Here is a 16,846-nt window from a genome sequence, read left to right on the forward strand (position 1 = left end):
TAAGATACAGTAATCATACTACCTATTTTTTCTATTAAATAAGATGGCATAGACCATTAGAACTGGAAAAATCTAATGCTGTCAAACTTTCAAGCAAAAACAGATCTTTAAATAATAACTTTAAAATGCTTTAGGTGGATCTGTCTAATTCACAAAGCAATGCAAAGTATCTCCTAATTAAATTTGATAATTTGTGGGAAAGTATAAAACAAGGTAAGCAAGACAGTTACTTTTCTATCCTTTTTTAAATCATTTCTGCAAACCAAATCATTTTTTTTCTTTCCGTTTTCCCAGGTTTTGCACAAGGGGAGAAATGAGAGGCCAACAAAAAATATTTTACTCATTAATAAGTAGTAGCAATCACATGTAACGGGAAAGGACAGGAACATTGAAGTCAGCATGCCTGCCATCATTTCTACTTAATCTTTTCATCTTACAGACTCATTTTTAAATTACTTTTATTCGTCCTGTACTTTCTCTAGTGTTCAGTACTAGTAATTCCTCACAAAAGGGTTTTATGAGACAGGCCAGTATAACAGTTAAAAATCTGCGAGGCTTTTGCTTCAGATATAAGTTTTTCAAATTCATACAACAATAATGTCAAGTATTGCTGTGAAAGTAATAATAAATATCAAAGATATCTTAAATGATACTGTCTAATGTCATTAATTTACTGTGCAATATACAGCTGTTCATTGGAGACTAGTTCCCCATATGTATTATATATATCAATAATTTGCTGTAACGTTTGTTGCTGTTTCCCAAAACAGAGGGCTCTTTTTTACTGCAGTAGACATGCTGTTAAGAATTTCAGTGTTCAAGTTTTGCAAAAACAGGTTATGGGACACTAGAGGTCAGTAATTTACAAGATAAACCATACATCACATAATTGGCTTCAGGTAACGCTGCAATAAGCAAACAGAGTGCTCAACAGTGTGATAACATAAAACATACGCGGTTTAAAATTTTTAATATCTTTATATCTCTAAATCTTTGACTAATAATTAGCATCTTTTCTTTGGAATCAGACAGATGGATTCAATAAATACTCTCTATATTGTGCTTTTGTAGACTACAATAGTCTCTCTCTCAGAAAGTATAATTTCATCATATTTATGCTCCTTGGGACATGCCACTCTTTCTCAGAAAATACGAAGATAAATATAATAAAAATATTCATCAGATGCATTTATATTGAATATAGCCACACAGCAAACTGATGTATATCAGAAACAGAATATAGAAAGTATATAAATCACATATCTCCAGACAGGGATATTGGGATGTTCTTTATCCTAACCATAAAGGTAGCACAAAAAACGAGGCACCAAAAATGTAAGTCTTCCAAGGGTCACAGTGACAGAAAAACCCCTCAGAATGAGCAGCTCCTTAACAAAAGCAGCTCTCTGCCAGGTAAAACTCCTGCTGCTGTTCTCACCTGTGGAAAATAATCAAAGATGCAATCCTGTAACACATTGTACCTGGGACACGAAGAGCTGGCAGTACACTCTGCTCTGGCATTGTGGAAGCTGCCATTCTTTCTTTGCCACTACAGCTGTGTGGCTGTGGCTGTGTGTACGTGAAGACCTAAAAACTCTGACATGGGTATGCATATATATGCATGCAAGTGCTCAGGCAACCTGCAGATGGCATTGACCTGATGTCTGCCCCAGACCCCTTGCTGACGGAGGACAGGGGTGATGACACGGTAAGAGTTTCCTTGTCTCCTTCTGTTTGATATCAGGCTGTGAATTTTCCACAGCAGGGAAACTATGCATGGGTGTAATTTGCAAACCTCCATCGCTGCAGAATAAGTAACAAGAAATCCTATTCCTATTCCTCAGTTTATCCACCCATAAAATGGGACAGCTAGGACTGCCTCAGAATCATTAATAAAGTATCTTGGAATCCCAAAATAAAAGTGTTGCATAATTCCAAATTATTTGTACTCAAATATACAGTATACACTAATTACATCACTTTAAGTCACTTCAGCTTTAAACAGAATTGTTATGTGAAATAAGCCATTCTTCCCTTGCTAAAAACCACCATATTGAAATGAGAGAGTTTTTAGGAAGGATAAGAAGCAAAGAGAATTCTTCAATCTTTTAGGTCTTACCTCAGAAATAAAAGCACCGAGACTTTTCACATGTTTTAGCTGCGGGGTGTCAGGTACAAATATGCACTTGCCTTTAGATTTTTTAAACTCTTCTTTATAGTGTATCTACAAAGAGGAGAAAAGTTTAGTTTTCTTTAAAAAAAAAAGGGCTATTTTTGTTTATTTATTTATTATCATCATTATTATTATTATTATTATTATTATTTTATTTACAGATACTATGCTGGGTGGGTTGCAAATACCTCAGGCTGGATCAAATTAAGCCATAAAGGGAAACACCCAGTTCTCACACACAGTACCAGGGCTACATAAAAGTCACAGAACTCTTTAGTAATAAAGATGAAAAAAGATATGATTTTTCTCTACATCTACAGCACATTTTCACCACTGTTGTAGATGTTCTAGTATCTCTAAAGAAAGAAGAATCAAATAATTGATCTCCTTGATCCTTGATCCTTGATCTCAAAGATGAAGTTGTTAAACTAACTTCTAACTTCAGGCCTAGCAAGCACAGAATCTGTATAGCATAATCAAATGCCCCTTTATGAATCTAAGAGTTACATGAATAAATTCAGAAGGCCATGGCCAAATCATTGCCTACAAAGCATCCGAACAGTCATGACATGCAAGTAATAATAGAATTTCTTGAAGAGCAAACAAATTTTAAATTGAGCCATTTTTAAAATCATATCTATGCACAAAGGAAACCACTTTTGAAGCAAAACACCATGACATACTTCGCAAAAAAAACCAAAACACAGATCTTTTTTTCCTTTTTAAACAACCAACCGTTTTCTTACCATGGGGGAAACAATATGGGCAGGTATAATAATCATATGACTGTTGATGAGGTCAGAGTTACTGTTTGTATTAGTGAGACTGCAAGAAGGATAAAATCTACAGACATGGTGAATGTGTAGGGACCTTTACTACGCAAGAACTACATGAAGAAAGATGGTGAATTATGATGAGATGAACTAAATAAGTTTTAAAGATAGATACTTTACATAGATAGCCTTAAATGTTTTTAGTGACATTTCTTTCTTTGTACATAGAATAGTTTAGTTCAATGCAAATTGAATTATTTAGTATTAAGCTTTCATGGTTATTATCTGCTACCATTTCTCTAACCTCATTTTCACATTCTGCACAACAGAAGCTTGCATTTATGCACTCTAGACTTGCTGACAAGCACTGACAGAAGCAATATGATCTGCATCTGAGCATTACAGAAATATGCAGTCTTAATTTCCTCTTTCTCTGAATCCTTAACTGATATCACAAGTTCTAGTCTACGCTCCTCTACAGGGACTTGGAAAATTCATGGGAAGGATGGCAGCTTACACAGAATCAGCTCCTGTACTTTCTGATGCAAACTTTTTGTCCACTACAAAATGGATTAGATAATGCCAAATTAATCTCAAACTAATGACCACATAATCCTCACACAGGAAATAATTTTGGTTACTATTGAGCTCATCCACATTTAGACTACTGAAGGAATCTACAACTCATTACTGAATCATAATGTCTGCCTTTGTGGATTACAGTGTATTCTAAATAAAAACTGTTTGGTGAACAACGGGTGTAAAATTACTGTGTGTCATCATTTTACGCAGGGATTCACAAATCCAATGGTTCGTGTAACCTGTGTGTGACACCATACTCCTGGGTAATCACAGAGCAATACACAAAAAGGGCAGTTTTACGGTAAACGTGAGCAGGCACTTACTGTTCAACTGGCACACATGCATGCATGTACTTGCAAGTGTGTGTATGTATGTGCACATGAACAGCTTAAAAAAAAAGGCTTCATAGAATTAGGTTCATTCAGAGTGACACAGCTGAGAGGGGACATGGGAAATCTACAGAGCTGACTACCTACTGGTTATGTTTGATGGTGTTCCCAGCAGAAACTCCTGTAAAGCTGAGACTCTAGTAGAGGAGATGGAGAGTCTTGCTGCTCAGAACTTAGATAAATCACCCACAGATATCTGAGAGCTGACTGTAATTACATCCATTTTAATTGCAGAGCAATAATTACATTCAAAAATCAAACATGAAAGCTTCCTAAGGTATCTCTTAACTGGGGAGGATGACACAATACGACTAGAAGAAACAATCAAAGCTATTCTGCTGTAGAAGTCATGCTTTCAAAATAACCGAAAGCAGTAAAGGACTAATGCCACCTCCTTATTCCTTTATTATTCACATCTATTATAGAAACCCATAGAGGCCACAAAATGCACACAGGCTCAAATGAGCAATTTAAAGAGGACATATAACAAAATGTGTGGTCGAACTCTGATCCAACACACTCCATTCTGCTACAGAAATGTCTGCATCACTTGGAATCAGAAAGATGGAAGATGAAATGGGAGAAGTATAATGAAGTCATGACATCTGCACTTAAAAAGCATATTTATTGTAAACGACATAAGCAGGAGGCTTAAGAGTTTGGCTATGACTGAACATAACCAATGGCTGGAAGGAACAGGCAGAGAAGCTAATACTCCTCTCGGAAAGTTTGGGGTTACAAATTCAAATGTCTAAAATACTGAACAGGAAATTTTGCCTGCGAGTGACTTACCCTTCACCACAAAATACGCTGCTTAGGTTGAGTAGATCTGGTAAGCCTTGTGAAAAAAACAAATAATAGGAAAAATTTGTAAATGATGGCCTGGAGCCACCACTGCTCTTTTGATATACTTTTGAAGTCCAATAGCTCACTAAAGGCTCCATTTTTAATAGCTCTCTCCTGATCCCTTTCTTCTCCCTGACTCATCATAAGCAGCACGGCTATCCAGTAAAAGTGGATTAAAATTCCTAGACAACCACCAAAACAGTAAGCTTCAAATTGCATTTTTTTTCTTAATGGATGTTATATGGCAAGATCAACTTTATAAAACTAGGGCATCCAACCTTTAGGCTGGAGCTTCCTGGCTCGCCAAGACAATTCATCTCACCCATGGGCTGTTCCATCAGCCTTTTTCACAGGGGAAACACAGGAGGAGACTGTGGGCTAAAGGAAAGGCTCCAATGGTAACAGCTTAATCCAAGCAGCCACTTTCCTTTGTATTCAGGGGCACATATTAATCTAACTTTAATATGAATATACTCAAAAAACTGTTCTTAATATCTTAGCATCAATGATGTAACCATGTTGACAGTCACCATGCCAAGATCCATTACAGAACTGTCATCTCTCAAAGACCCATTTAAGCTTAGAAAAGCCACAAAAAGGTCTGAACCTTCTTATCTAGCTCTTATGCTAGACCAAAAGGGAACTTTTTTCCACTAAGGATTCCCTTTCCAACCCTACATTTCTTAATTTATAATCTCTCATAAGACTAAGAGCTGTGTCAGACCACAGATCCACCTAATACAAAATCCTTTCTCTGTGGCCACAGAAACCCAAAGAAAAGCATGAGAACAGGGCAAGCTTACAGTATTATTGTCCCACAATATTTTACTAGTCTCCAGCAATTTGCACCTCAAAGTCCTCCTGAGTCAGAGGCTGTGACCAGTAATGGTGCATCCAGAGGAACAGCTCCACCCTGAATTAGGTGGTCACAACCCTGTTGGTATGAGTGGAAAGGCACTCTGTCTCTGCACTTGACTCTAGGTCTCTTTGGTCCTTGCTTTATAACAAAGAGACATGCTAAAGCAAATCTGGACTCCGTAGAAGGACAGTTAAATGCCAAGTAGTACTACTTTTTGCTATAGAGGAAAAGAAGCACTGGGACCATACATTACCAAAATTCAGCAGAATCTTCAGAAGCAGTGTCTGCCTCTCTACCAAAAAAGATTATGATAGTTCGGTCAATGATAATTTTATTCATATAGTAATTCCCCTCTCTGCTTATAACAGTGCTCACTACATAACACCACATAATCAAAACAAGAAGAGACGAAAATATATCAAAATATAAGTAATACAAGCAAATGGACAGGCTCAATTTCACTATGGAAAAGGCCTGGAAAGGAAGGTAACTCATATAAATCAAACACACATGACACTTTTGAAAACATCCATGGAATAAAACGGCTTAATGGAGGGAGATTAAATGAAATGGCTTGAGGGAGAAACAATCCAGGGGGTATCACAGCCACAGAACAAACATCTGCCAACCTCAAATGAAAATGGGGATTTCCTCAAGAACTGGAGCACATAAACACTTCACAACTTCCCCTACATACAGTTCGAGGCTGACAGTTACACATGAACTAAGGACTGCCATTGCAACACTTTTGTAAAGCCATATTGCCAAATTAAAGTCAGTCTGCAAAGCATGCAGGGCGAGCATAATGCAACCCCGGTATCTCAGTCATGAGCGCTCCTGGTGCTGCGTTCTGATGGAGGAACTGTGCTGACAGCTCCACCGGCAGAAAAAGACAATCACCCAGTCTCATGGTCAGCAAGGACACAGGCTGCTGTCCCAAGGTCATCTTAGGGCCAAACTGCAAGCCCCATAAAACCATTGTACACATAAAATGTACCGATGTACACTAACAATACATCCACACAAACAGCAGTTTGTGCAAAGATTCATGCTAAAAAGGGTAAAGAATATATAAAAAGTTCTGAACAAGAATGAGTCAAAAATCAAAGGCAAGAATGCAAGCTCCTTGCAGTTTACTGGTCTCCACAATGAAGCGTGCAGGGTGAGGAACTTACCCCTCGGCACACTAGTCATAACAAATTCCAATTATAGCAAAAATTCTGGGAAACAAAATCTCTACATACACGTATTCCATTCAGGCCAATGAAGAAACACCTACTTAGCAGAGGCTGAATAAGGCCCCAAAACTGGATGCCATTTTTAAACGCAGAGTCTCTTCTTTGAAATTAAATTGGTCTGGACCATTACATATTACTACTGCTTTGAAAGCATTCATGACACTTTGCCATTACACTTTACATATCTCAAAGAAAATCTAACACACTTGCAAGCTAAACATATCACAAGCTTTCAGCAGAAGCCCAGATCCCTGATCCATTATAGCCTTCAGGAACCTGGCTTGACTTAGTTATTCACCTTAGCTCCCAAGCCCCTGCAGAAAATCAGAGAAAATACAGCCGCTCCATTTATCAGTTAACAACCACAGCCAACACTACTCCTAATGGGTATACAGCACAGAAATAAATCCTTTTCAATTAAAGAAGATATTTCTTCAGTATTTTTCAAGGAGTTTTTGCCTTTAAGAACAGCAACCATGTTTAGAAACAAGTTGCATGGAAGCAAAAACTGTATTTTGGGTCAGATAAATGCTCCAGGTCCACTTTCATTTTGGCCTTTACATGAGTTGACAGGCACTTATTGTACCATATGCCATTCTTTTCCCAAATAAAGCATGTAGATAACCATCAGTAAAAATATTAACAATCTCTACTACTTCCTAAAGTAGCTCGAAATTACAAGGGAGCCATGTTGGTACCTTCTCTTAAGGATCTATCCAATTGTCAGCACTCTTTCTGTGAAAATTAAAGTATTACCAGATCATGTATGGACAAAGAGGAAACTTTGACCTTGTCAAGTCACACTTTCAAGCCACCACTGTAACACCTACACACCCCAGATACTGTTTTTCTGAGTTACCTATTCTTTTCTGATCCATAACCCTTAATAATTTATACCTTAAGTGTAGATTCTGTATGTTCTCTTCTCCTAAAATCAACATACTCATTCACCTTGAACAATAACACCCCAAATCTAAATATCACATTACAACACAAGCCAGATGTCATTTTTTGGTTTCTTTAGAGCACTTGTTAAAGCAAGTCACTCTCTCCTCAATAATGACTCCTCTGCTGCCAGCCACCATCCTCGCAGGAGAAATATCACTCTTAACTCCCATTCACATGAAAGGACAAAGTTACTCTTCAGACACACTTTCCCAGAGGGACACAGAAATAAACTTCCACCAAGGTAAATCTGATGGTGTTACATTGAAGCAATTGGATCTACTCCAATTTAAAATGTCTTGCATCCAATCTACGATGTTTATATAATGTCTATATTTGGTTGACAGTTTTAAAAATATATAGTAACTAAGTCAAGAATTTGCTAGCTAATAATTTTTAAAGATATTCTAGCATTTCAATGGACTCTTCCTTTAAGTGTAAGTCAATATGCCAAGCAGTTTTGAGCACTATCACCACAGACCAACAGATAACACTCAAAATTCATTGGTTTTATTTTTATCCTTCCTCGTTACAGCTAGATATACTGGCACCCAGTTCTGTTCTAACCAATCAAACTTCATAGGATTAGGCTATAACTAGAAAAAATACTGCATTTTTCTGATGAAATCAGCCAAGGTGATCTCATGGGAGACACCCTCCGCGTGAAACCCACTTTTTGGAATATTCTCCTTCCTAGGGCCTATACTTTGTACCGTCCAAGTGTTCTGAAAAGCTCATCCTTCTGTGGCTGATGATTTAAAGTACTAGAGTAGGCTGTGCTTTTCTATTATTTTGTGTGCTTTTATATTTGAGCCTTGGATGGGCACATATCTGTACATATCTGAGAAAATATGTATCATAAATATAAAGCCACTGGAAAGAGAAATGCAAATGTGAGGATGCAAACAGTCACTGTCACTTACATCACTTATTATTTCACTGCATTTTCGGGCCAGTTCCATATTTCTGTCCTCAATAACAGGCTTGAGGAAGACCTATAAGAGAAAGGCAATCATTCCAGGTTTATTGTCCTGAAAGGGTAACAATAGAAGGAAATAAGTACTTTTCAAAGCTATTGGGGTTTAACTCACCTTTTCTTCTTCCTCCCCATCCTCATTTTCATCTTCCCTGAAATCCTGAATGACAGATACTCGCATTTTAATACTTTGAGGAAAACAACAATGAAAACTCTAAAAAGGTTCAGTGCTGCAGGAAACAGCTCAGACCCTACAGCATGCCTGGAATCAATGCTTCATTTGTGTCCTCCACGGCACTTAACTCTACCAAGGCTCCTTCCTTATTTAGGCAGCACTTGACAGTCCTTATCTGAACAATTCAGTGTGAGTGAACTGAAAGGCATTGCAGATGGCCTTGCTAGCTATCAGTCACAGCAGAGCTAATGCTTTCTTACAGATAAAATATAATTAAATGACCTATCCCAGTCAACTATTTTTAAAATGACTATAAACACACTTAATTAAAATACTGTGATGCAGTTAATTCACAACATAAGTAATTTAGTAAAATTAACAGGCTTAAAAGGGGAACATTGACTCTAAGTTTATGGGAAAACTGCCCAGTTCTAAGATTCAAGGCATCAACGACTCCAAAACCAGTTATCACAAAACTTTATTTTGTTGGTCCAATTATAGAGCTTTTAGATTAAAAAAACAGACTATTCTAATTTTCCAGCAGACATAACTGCTAGTATATTTTTCAGGAAATACTCCTTTTCCACAAAGCTTACAGAATTCCTTAAATGCTTACCCTATCACATCAGCTGCAGGTTAAGCCTGTGCATACATAGATACAAACACGTCTGTATACTTAAAAGTATACATGGCTATGTATTTACACAAACATGTATGTTCCTTCACTGTTAAAAACTCTCATGGTCTGTAGTCTCAAAACCAACCTTTTTCAATATGAAGTCACTGACTCCAGCTGCAATGAAACTGAAAGATATCCGTATGTCAATGGATATAGTGTCACAGTGTTTGCTTCTGTAAAACAAGCAAAGAGGTATTACAAGACCAGTTGGAGCAACCAGCATTTTAACATTATTTTTCTTTCCAAACTGTAGCTTCTATATATCTCATGTTATACAGGTCATGCTTTTGAATTTCATCTACCAAAGTGATTAACCACTACACAGCTTTGCAATCAGGCAAAGATATAAGGAATGTGTGTTCTTAAAAAAACTCTTCAAAGAATTTTAAGTAATTGTGCCCAAACATAATGTCCTTAGAGCTTATTTAAAAACACATATTTCCTTAGAAAAAGAAACATTTCAAAGAAGAGGAAAAATACAGAATTTAACTTAGCTAAGGTCTGAAAATTTGAAAAAAATATTAAGAACAAAGGCACAAACTGCTTTCAGTCTATACTAATCAAGAGACAGAATTATTTATATGTTAATAGTACAGAAAGCTTCAAGATTTTCCATTCCGCTATTTCAAATATAAGCTCCTAAAGTTTAGATTTGGATTGGCATTGCTGAAGTTCAGGTTGAAACCTAGAAGTCTGGTTTGTATAGGTGAGAATTACCTGTAATTTATGCTGACTACTTTTGGACCTCAGGATGTTTCATCCTTCTGGAAACAAATGGTTTAGTCTTATAAGATGTGTATTCACAGTAACAGGTAATTTTTTAAGATTATGGCCACAGTAAATCTATTCCTAAACAACAGGCTCATACATGATTTCAAGGACCACATGTTAAGGAGACAGAGTACCTACAAAAGTGCCAGACAGAAATGCAGCACCAAGGATTCATTTTGGGATTTTTGTGATAATATTTCAAATACTATATTCTTCCAGTGCAATTGATTTCCTTTTCCTTCCTACATTTAATTAATTTTATTAAGTGGAGACATTGAAAAATATTTAAGAGAGTAGAGAAGAGCCATTAGTAGCTGCAAAGCTTGTTGAACATGGGGAAATCTTTTGCTATTTTTTGCACCAGAAAGCAAATATGGTCACAATGACAAAGTCAAAACTGTTCAGGTTTTGGGAGAAAAGGAGGGTGTTCAGCTTTTTAACCTGCTTACATTATATTTGGTGGTTTTTCAGCAGCTAGACATACAAAACTTCATATATTAATTGTGGTTTTCCTGCAATGGTTTCTGCATAATAAAGATCTGCTTTCTCTTTAGCGTGATCACTTTTGGTCAGCCATGACGTGGTCAGGCAGTTGGACTATATGATCATTGCAGGTCCCTTCCAACTGAAACAGTCTATTCTATTCGATCATCTTTAACTGCTTTGATAGAATTCATTTTTTCCCCATTTTTGCATGTTCTGGGTCAGGCATAACTAAGCATTCAAATATGCTACGTCCCATGTAACTTCCACAATACAAGGATTGCAAGACAGCTGCTGTAACACATCATATTAAAGAAAAATACAATACTATGCGCAAAAGGAGTAAGGGAAAAAATATCACAGTATCAACTAACCATATCCAAGTTATTCAAAATGGCACTCTTCACATAACAGATGCAGTAAGAGCCTATATGACACAGACACCTGCCTCCCTTTTTTCACCCTCAAAACACTGAATACTGTCAGATAACATTCACTGTGCAATAAAGCAAGCCTGAAAATTAAATATATCCAGATATAATTCAGGGAAAAATTTGTTACGACCATTTAAGAGTTGCACGGTTTAGAAGTGCATTATGATTCTATTAGCAGCCTGCAGGTCAAGAACAAGCTTAGGTTACTTCCATAAGGGGCAATAAATAATCTAGGATCAGCAGGCAAGTTTGACATTGCAAATGTTTGTGTATGTTTACAAATATTTTTAAAACTACTCTAAAAATACTAAATCTAATCTGAATAAAGACGTAGTTAAAATGCTGAGCTTTACATCCCCAAAACAACTATGAAGTATGTTGTACTAAAGATTACTTTTCACCTCAAAAACCTGCATTTTTACCAAAACTTCCAAACTGACACTTCTGAACCATTTTCCACTGTGTATAATGGAATCATCTGCAGTCATTTGTTCTGGCATGAAACAGCACAGATTAAACAAAATCCAATTGTACAGAATTTTAAGAAAACACTGTCATGGACTGCTAAGCTGTGTATACACAATATTTGTATGCATACAGGGCATGGCAAATTACAATTTATTATTGCATTATAGATATCTTAATATGCACACAAAGGGGAGAAATAGGTTCTTCAGTGAAGTACCCAATATGAACTCATTCAAGTTTTGTAAGGGAATGCTGCATAGCTCCACTTTTCTACTTCCAGCCACCCTGCATGGATGTTTCACATCTCAGTTCAAATTTAGCCTTAAGAATGAGGCTATTCTTTTGAAGAAGCTGCAACAAAATCAAAATAACTGTATGTTGTCTAGATTGTTCACAGAAGCACAGTATTTGCGGTACACAGCCTTCACTGCATATGAACTTTTGACAGAGAAGACAAGCTTTCTAGAAGCAAACTATACGGTTTATCCTATGAAAGGAGACAGCTGAATCTCCCAACACTTACAGCCATCACTCGATTGTGTCAATGTACTATTTTTTGACACAGAACATTACTCAAGTACTTGGTCTAAATGTCTATCTGCTGAGGAGGCAGCAGGGGAAGCATGGGGTATAAAGGAGCCTGAGTCCCCATGAGAATGAGTTGGCCCAGCATGCGAATGGTTCAGGCGCACAGTTGTGCAGCTTTCCTGCTTTGATCACACACAGCTGTGTCCACATCTGGCCAAAGCCCCACCATCTCCTTGTCCCTTTATCAATCTTTTAAGAAATACATTTGGGAGATGTTAGCCCAGAAAGTTAAAAGGCTTCAGCTCATTTTGGCCCTGATACACATAACAATTTAGCAGTGATGCTCAGTTCTGTCACTGAACAAACAATACCGTTGGACTTTTTTTGGCATAATCCCCAAAAGCCTTCTGAGATCCACAATACCCACAGGTACTGCTGAGCTGAAAGAACTTTTTTACCACTTCACAGAACAGCAGAAACTGTACTTGTCCTGGAAAAGGTACCAGAAACGTCACAACCTCAAACCTATTTAATGCAGAGTTCCTCACAGTGTACTTGAACATAGGTTGCAAGTTAAGGACCGAGGTATTTCAGCTGGAAAATCTGCGCAGCATTACAGCGAGAGGTATATACACATTATGAATATACTGCGTTCAATTGTGGACTGAAAACCTAGTAAGAACAGAGGTAGAGTTTTAGTGCTTTAACTATCCTGCTTCCAATGAGTTAAAAATCAACCCACAGACATCCCCAAAATGAAAATGTTATTTTCTGTTCTCACTGGACAGGCACACACATCACTGAAATAAGTACAATTAATTCAACACGACGCAGCTGGTGGTCTCTTTTCGAAAAGCACACAAGGCATTTGTAAGCGCTGAGATTCAATTACTTCCCATTTCTAGAAATACTCATCTATCAGACTGGAAGTTACTAGCAGCCCTGCACAAGGAAGTTCATAGTTAGGCTATCAGCACCACGATCACAAACAGAAAGAAAGCGAGGGATCCCAGCCTGCCAATTTTAACCTCCCCTGAACATGAAATACCAATTAACATTAACAAAAGAAATTCAAGAGATGGTTCTATTTAGCGAAAAAGCTTACCCATAAGCTTGTATCTGTCAGATCATTAGCACTGCATTTATCAACAACACTTTGAAACCTGCAAATATCTCATTGTTCTAAGCCAAGATTTTCATTCAATGAAAGTTATTTTATTTAAGGTTTTGGTAAAGCAGAGAGTGGCAATGGTATTTTTAAAGACTAATACAAATGAGATGTTAGAATACTGATTTGTGAATTCCAGAAAACCTGATGAATTTTCAATGCCTAATAAATACATAAATATAGGCATTTTTTGCCAACACATACTCATGGAGATCTTGTCTAGCCCACCTGGATCTTCATGACAGAGCATTTAACATGTCTGTGTGGTAAAACCAGTTTCACATAATACCCAATCTAATCTAGCTACCAGAAGCAGTGTAGCTACGCTAGCATGACACTGCTTGAGTTAATAAACTCTTTCCCACACAGATAATTATCCTGAGAAATGAACCCATTCAGAAGTGGGAGTATTTATCAGGGCACAAGATTGTGCCATGTGGATGTAACCTTAGCTGTGATCAGCAACTATACATTGAAATAAACCAGCATAAAGTTTTTTCAGATACTCATGTATTCTAAAAAACCTCAAAACCTTCAGCTTCATTTTTGTGACAATATTCATAATTGCCTACTACGTTTGCACAATAATTTTTAACCCTCAAAGATAGTATTTCCTAAATGGGATATACAGTTTCACCTATTTTTTTTTCTAATAATTTTTCATTTGTCAAGAACTAAATCCTCAACAACGAAGGAATTTGGTGTTTCCACCCCCTGCAATATTTTCAGTTTAACTAGGAGCCTGAAAAATCTATCGCTCCTACAGCTCTCTTTGCAAGTTGATGCATCAGGAGCCGAGATGCCACGTTTGACTGCATTGCAACTGTCTAATCCACTCTACCTGACATAGCTGTGGCATTTCCCTTTCTTGTCAAGTGCCATAAAGCCCCTTTCCCCTTGAGTAAGTGTCCAACTAGGTATGAGAGTCCACCAGAGCTAACGGCTCTGGGGCGTAGCAGCTGAGGCTATTCAGCACTCCCCACCTCTTATTAGTGCCATTAAAACAATGAATAGTCAAGATATTTATTCCTATTACCTACAAAACTGGAGCCCTGATGCTAGTCCTGTATGCTAGTAGTCAAGAGACCTGCATATTAGTCCCCTGCAGCCGGTGGAGAGCAGTACACATCCAAGCTATCCCTCTGCCCTGCAACTTGTGGCTCAGACTTCATGAGGCTGTTCTACAGAAGGTGACTAGAAAATGAAATTATCAGCTGACTGGGTTACTGTGTGAGGTATCCATAAAAGCAAAATCACATTCAGCAGAAGAGGGATTCAACAGGGAAATTACAATGTTTCTCTTAGGACTCCTCAAATGCATAAAAGATTAGATAATATATCAAAGGTTTCCATTCACAAAATTTTCATTTTATCCAAACCTGAATCCTATGGAAGAAAGAGCCAGGACCATATAATAAGAATTTGGAAATTTTACCTTGCTATAAATCACGTCTAAAGTTATCAATGATTGTAGGTAAAAGGTATGAAGCCAGTAATAAACAAGTTTTATTTTGCCTCAATAAATCCTAAAAAGTGAAAGATACTCCCTTTCTCCTTTCAGTGACTACATATTCTACACAGCTTACTGTAATCTGAAATAACAGAAAGATATATTTGGCTTATACACAGACTCTTGCACACATTTTCTTAGCCATACAGACTGGGCATATGTATTTACCAGGAATTTTTCTTGTGGCACTATTTCGAATTCAACTGCCTAAACTGACAGAATCTCCTGGAGCAGGAAGAGAAAATTGGACCTTTCCTATAAATTTAATTTCAGTTGTAATTACATCCACCAGCCTATAACCCTCACTTACTTAATGATTGCACTTTTCTAGAAACTAAAACCACAGTGGTTTATTTTACTTGTATTTATTTGAGTTTTTTTCTTCTCCATTATTTCTGAACTTCTGGTGTTTTGATAGACCTGATACTGGAACTTCAGTCATACTCTCTCTGGAGGGAATAATACCGTAAGTAATACACACCTTTAAAAAAACCTTTATAACTTTACTGTTCTGGAACATTTCATGTTACTATGATTCTCAAGTAAGTTAAATTTGCATCAAATTGCTACAGACAGCTAATGCTAAAACAAAAACTAAGTTCTTCATTGACAGTTATTTAAAATCATAGCTTTTAAATTTCAGAACAGTCTTCAGAAAACTCCCCAAAAGAGAAAAGATGAAACGAAACAGGTCAGGATAAAAAAAGAAATTTAATGAACACATTTGAAGTTAACAGAAGTCACTTGTTCAATGATGAAAAATTTATTCAAGTAACTTCATTTTTTGATGAAGACAAATAATTTCAAGTCATAAATAAGTGACGTAGAAGGTATATTTTGAAATATCTTCAGACACAAAAAGACAAAAATAAAACCATAGTTATGTAAAATATACAACACCCTTTCCTTATGGTGCTTAAAATTACTGATTCTTAAATAGTTCTCATTTGGACGAGAAAAAATACTACTTTACCTTTTTTTCTACTTTGTGAATTGTGCCTATCATAAGATTTAAACAAGAAAACAAGTTACACATACTTTGTGTCCAGGAGAGTTTAAATCTGGATTGTCACAGTCAAGCTTCCCTCTTAGCCTACTGTTCCATGCATGACAGGTTAAGACAACCATACACAAGAGCTGTACTATGAATTTAGCAGTGTATTCGAAGACAAAGCACTCAATATATAAAATGCACATTCAGAAAATATCCATAATATTCAAGATAGAGTTTATAATGACTGATGGATAGCTCATTCTTTCTGAAAAGCTGCTGTGTCAAAATAGTCTGCTTGAACAGAGTAAATATTATTTTTGAAGTGCTTACATTAGGCTACAATGGATTTAGAAATACAACTGTTAATAACCCTGTATTGAAAAGAACCTTATAGCAAACAACCCTATACCAAGGGCTCTCTGGACAGCCTAATCCTGTAATTGAGTTCGTGGTTGTAATTCAGGAGAGCAACTTACAAGTTCTTAAGCATTGACTACAGTGTTGAAAAAAAATACACTAAAAATACAATAGCTAGCAATAGTAAGTCACAGGAATGTTAGATCCTTACATACACGCTGTTTAACAATGATATACACAAGTTTCCATGACAACAGTGACAAGGTGATAAAAACATCTTCTTCCATCATACACTGAAAAATACATTTCTGCTTATATCACTGATGAAGTGGCAAGCACCTAATTTAGAAACGTCGACTTGCATTTAGCAACATATTTTTATATTCAGAGAAATGCACAACATATTTTTAAGGATTTAACTGAATATCTGAAGCAGATTAAAATTATTCATGAGCTGATTTTTTTAGTCTTTTAAATCAAGTTACATAAAACTTTACC

The 16,846-nt window shown here is 36.7% G+C and overlaps 1 protein-coding gene across 8 annotated transcripts in view; it reads right to left on the reverse strand.

The window, feature by feature from the left end:
• The window catches only part of NEBL (nebulette), a 272,299-nt gene that overhangs the window by 86,945 nt on the left and 168,508 nt on the right, over positions 1 to 16,846 (reverse strand). For 6 of the 8 annotated variants that reach the window (XM_087776466.1, XM_087776472.1, XM_087776452.1 and 3 more), the window contains exons 1-3: positions 8,897 to 9,060; positions 8,729 to 8,800; positions 2,120 to 2,224 (exon numbers count right to left, since the gene is read on the reverse strand). The exons of the other annotated variants lie outside the window; for them this stretch is intronic. In XM_087776466.1, the coding sequence (XP_087632592.1) occupies positions 2,120 to 2,224; positions 8,729 to 8,800; positions 8,897 to 8,962 (243 nt within the window). In that variant the 5' untranslated portion in view covers positions 8,963 to 9,060. Of the gene's footprint in view, positions 1 to 2,119; positions 2,225 to 8,728; positions 8,801 to 8,896; positions 9,061 to 16,846 lie in introns of those variants that run through there. 8 annotated transcript variants of the gene reach the window in all.

The sequence above is a fragment of the Nipponia nippon genome, unplaced genomic scaffold, assembly GCF_047370975.1.
Source record: "Nipponia nippon isolate SJK-2023a ecotype South Korea unplaced genomic scaffold, ASM4737097v1 scaffold_1, whole genome shotgun sequence".
In the NCBI taxonomy this organism is placed as follows: Eukaryota; Metazoa; Chordata; class Aves; order Pelecaniformes; family Threskiornithidae; genus Nipponia; species Nipponia nippon.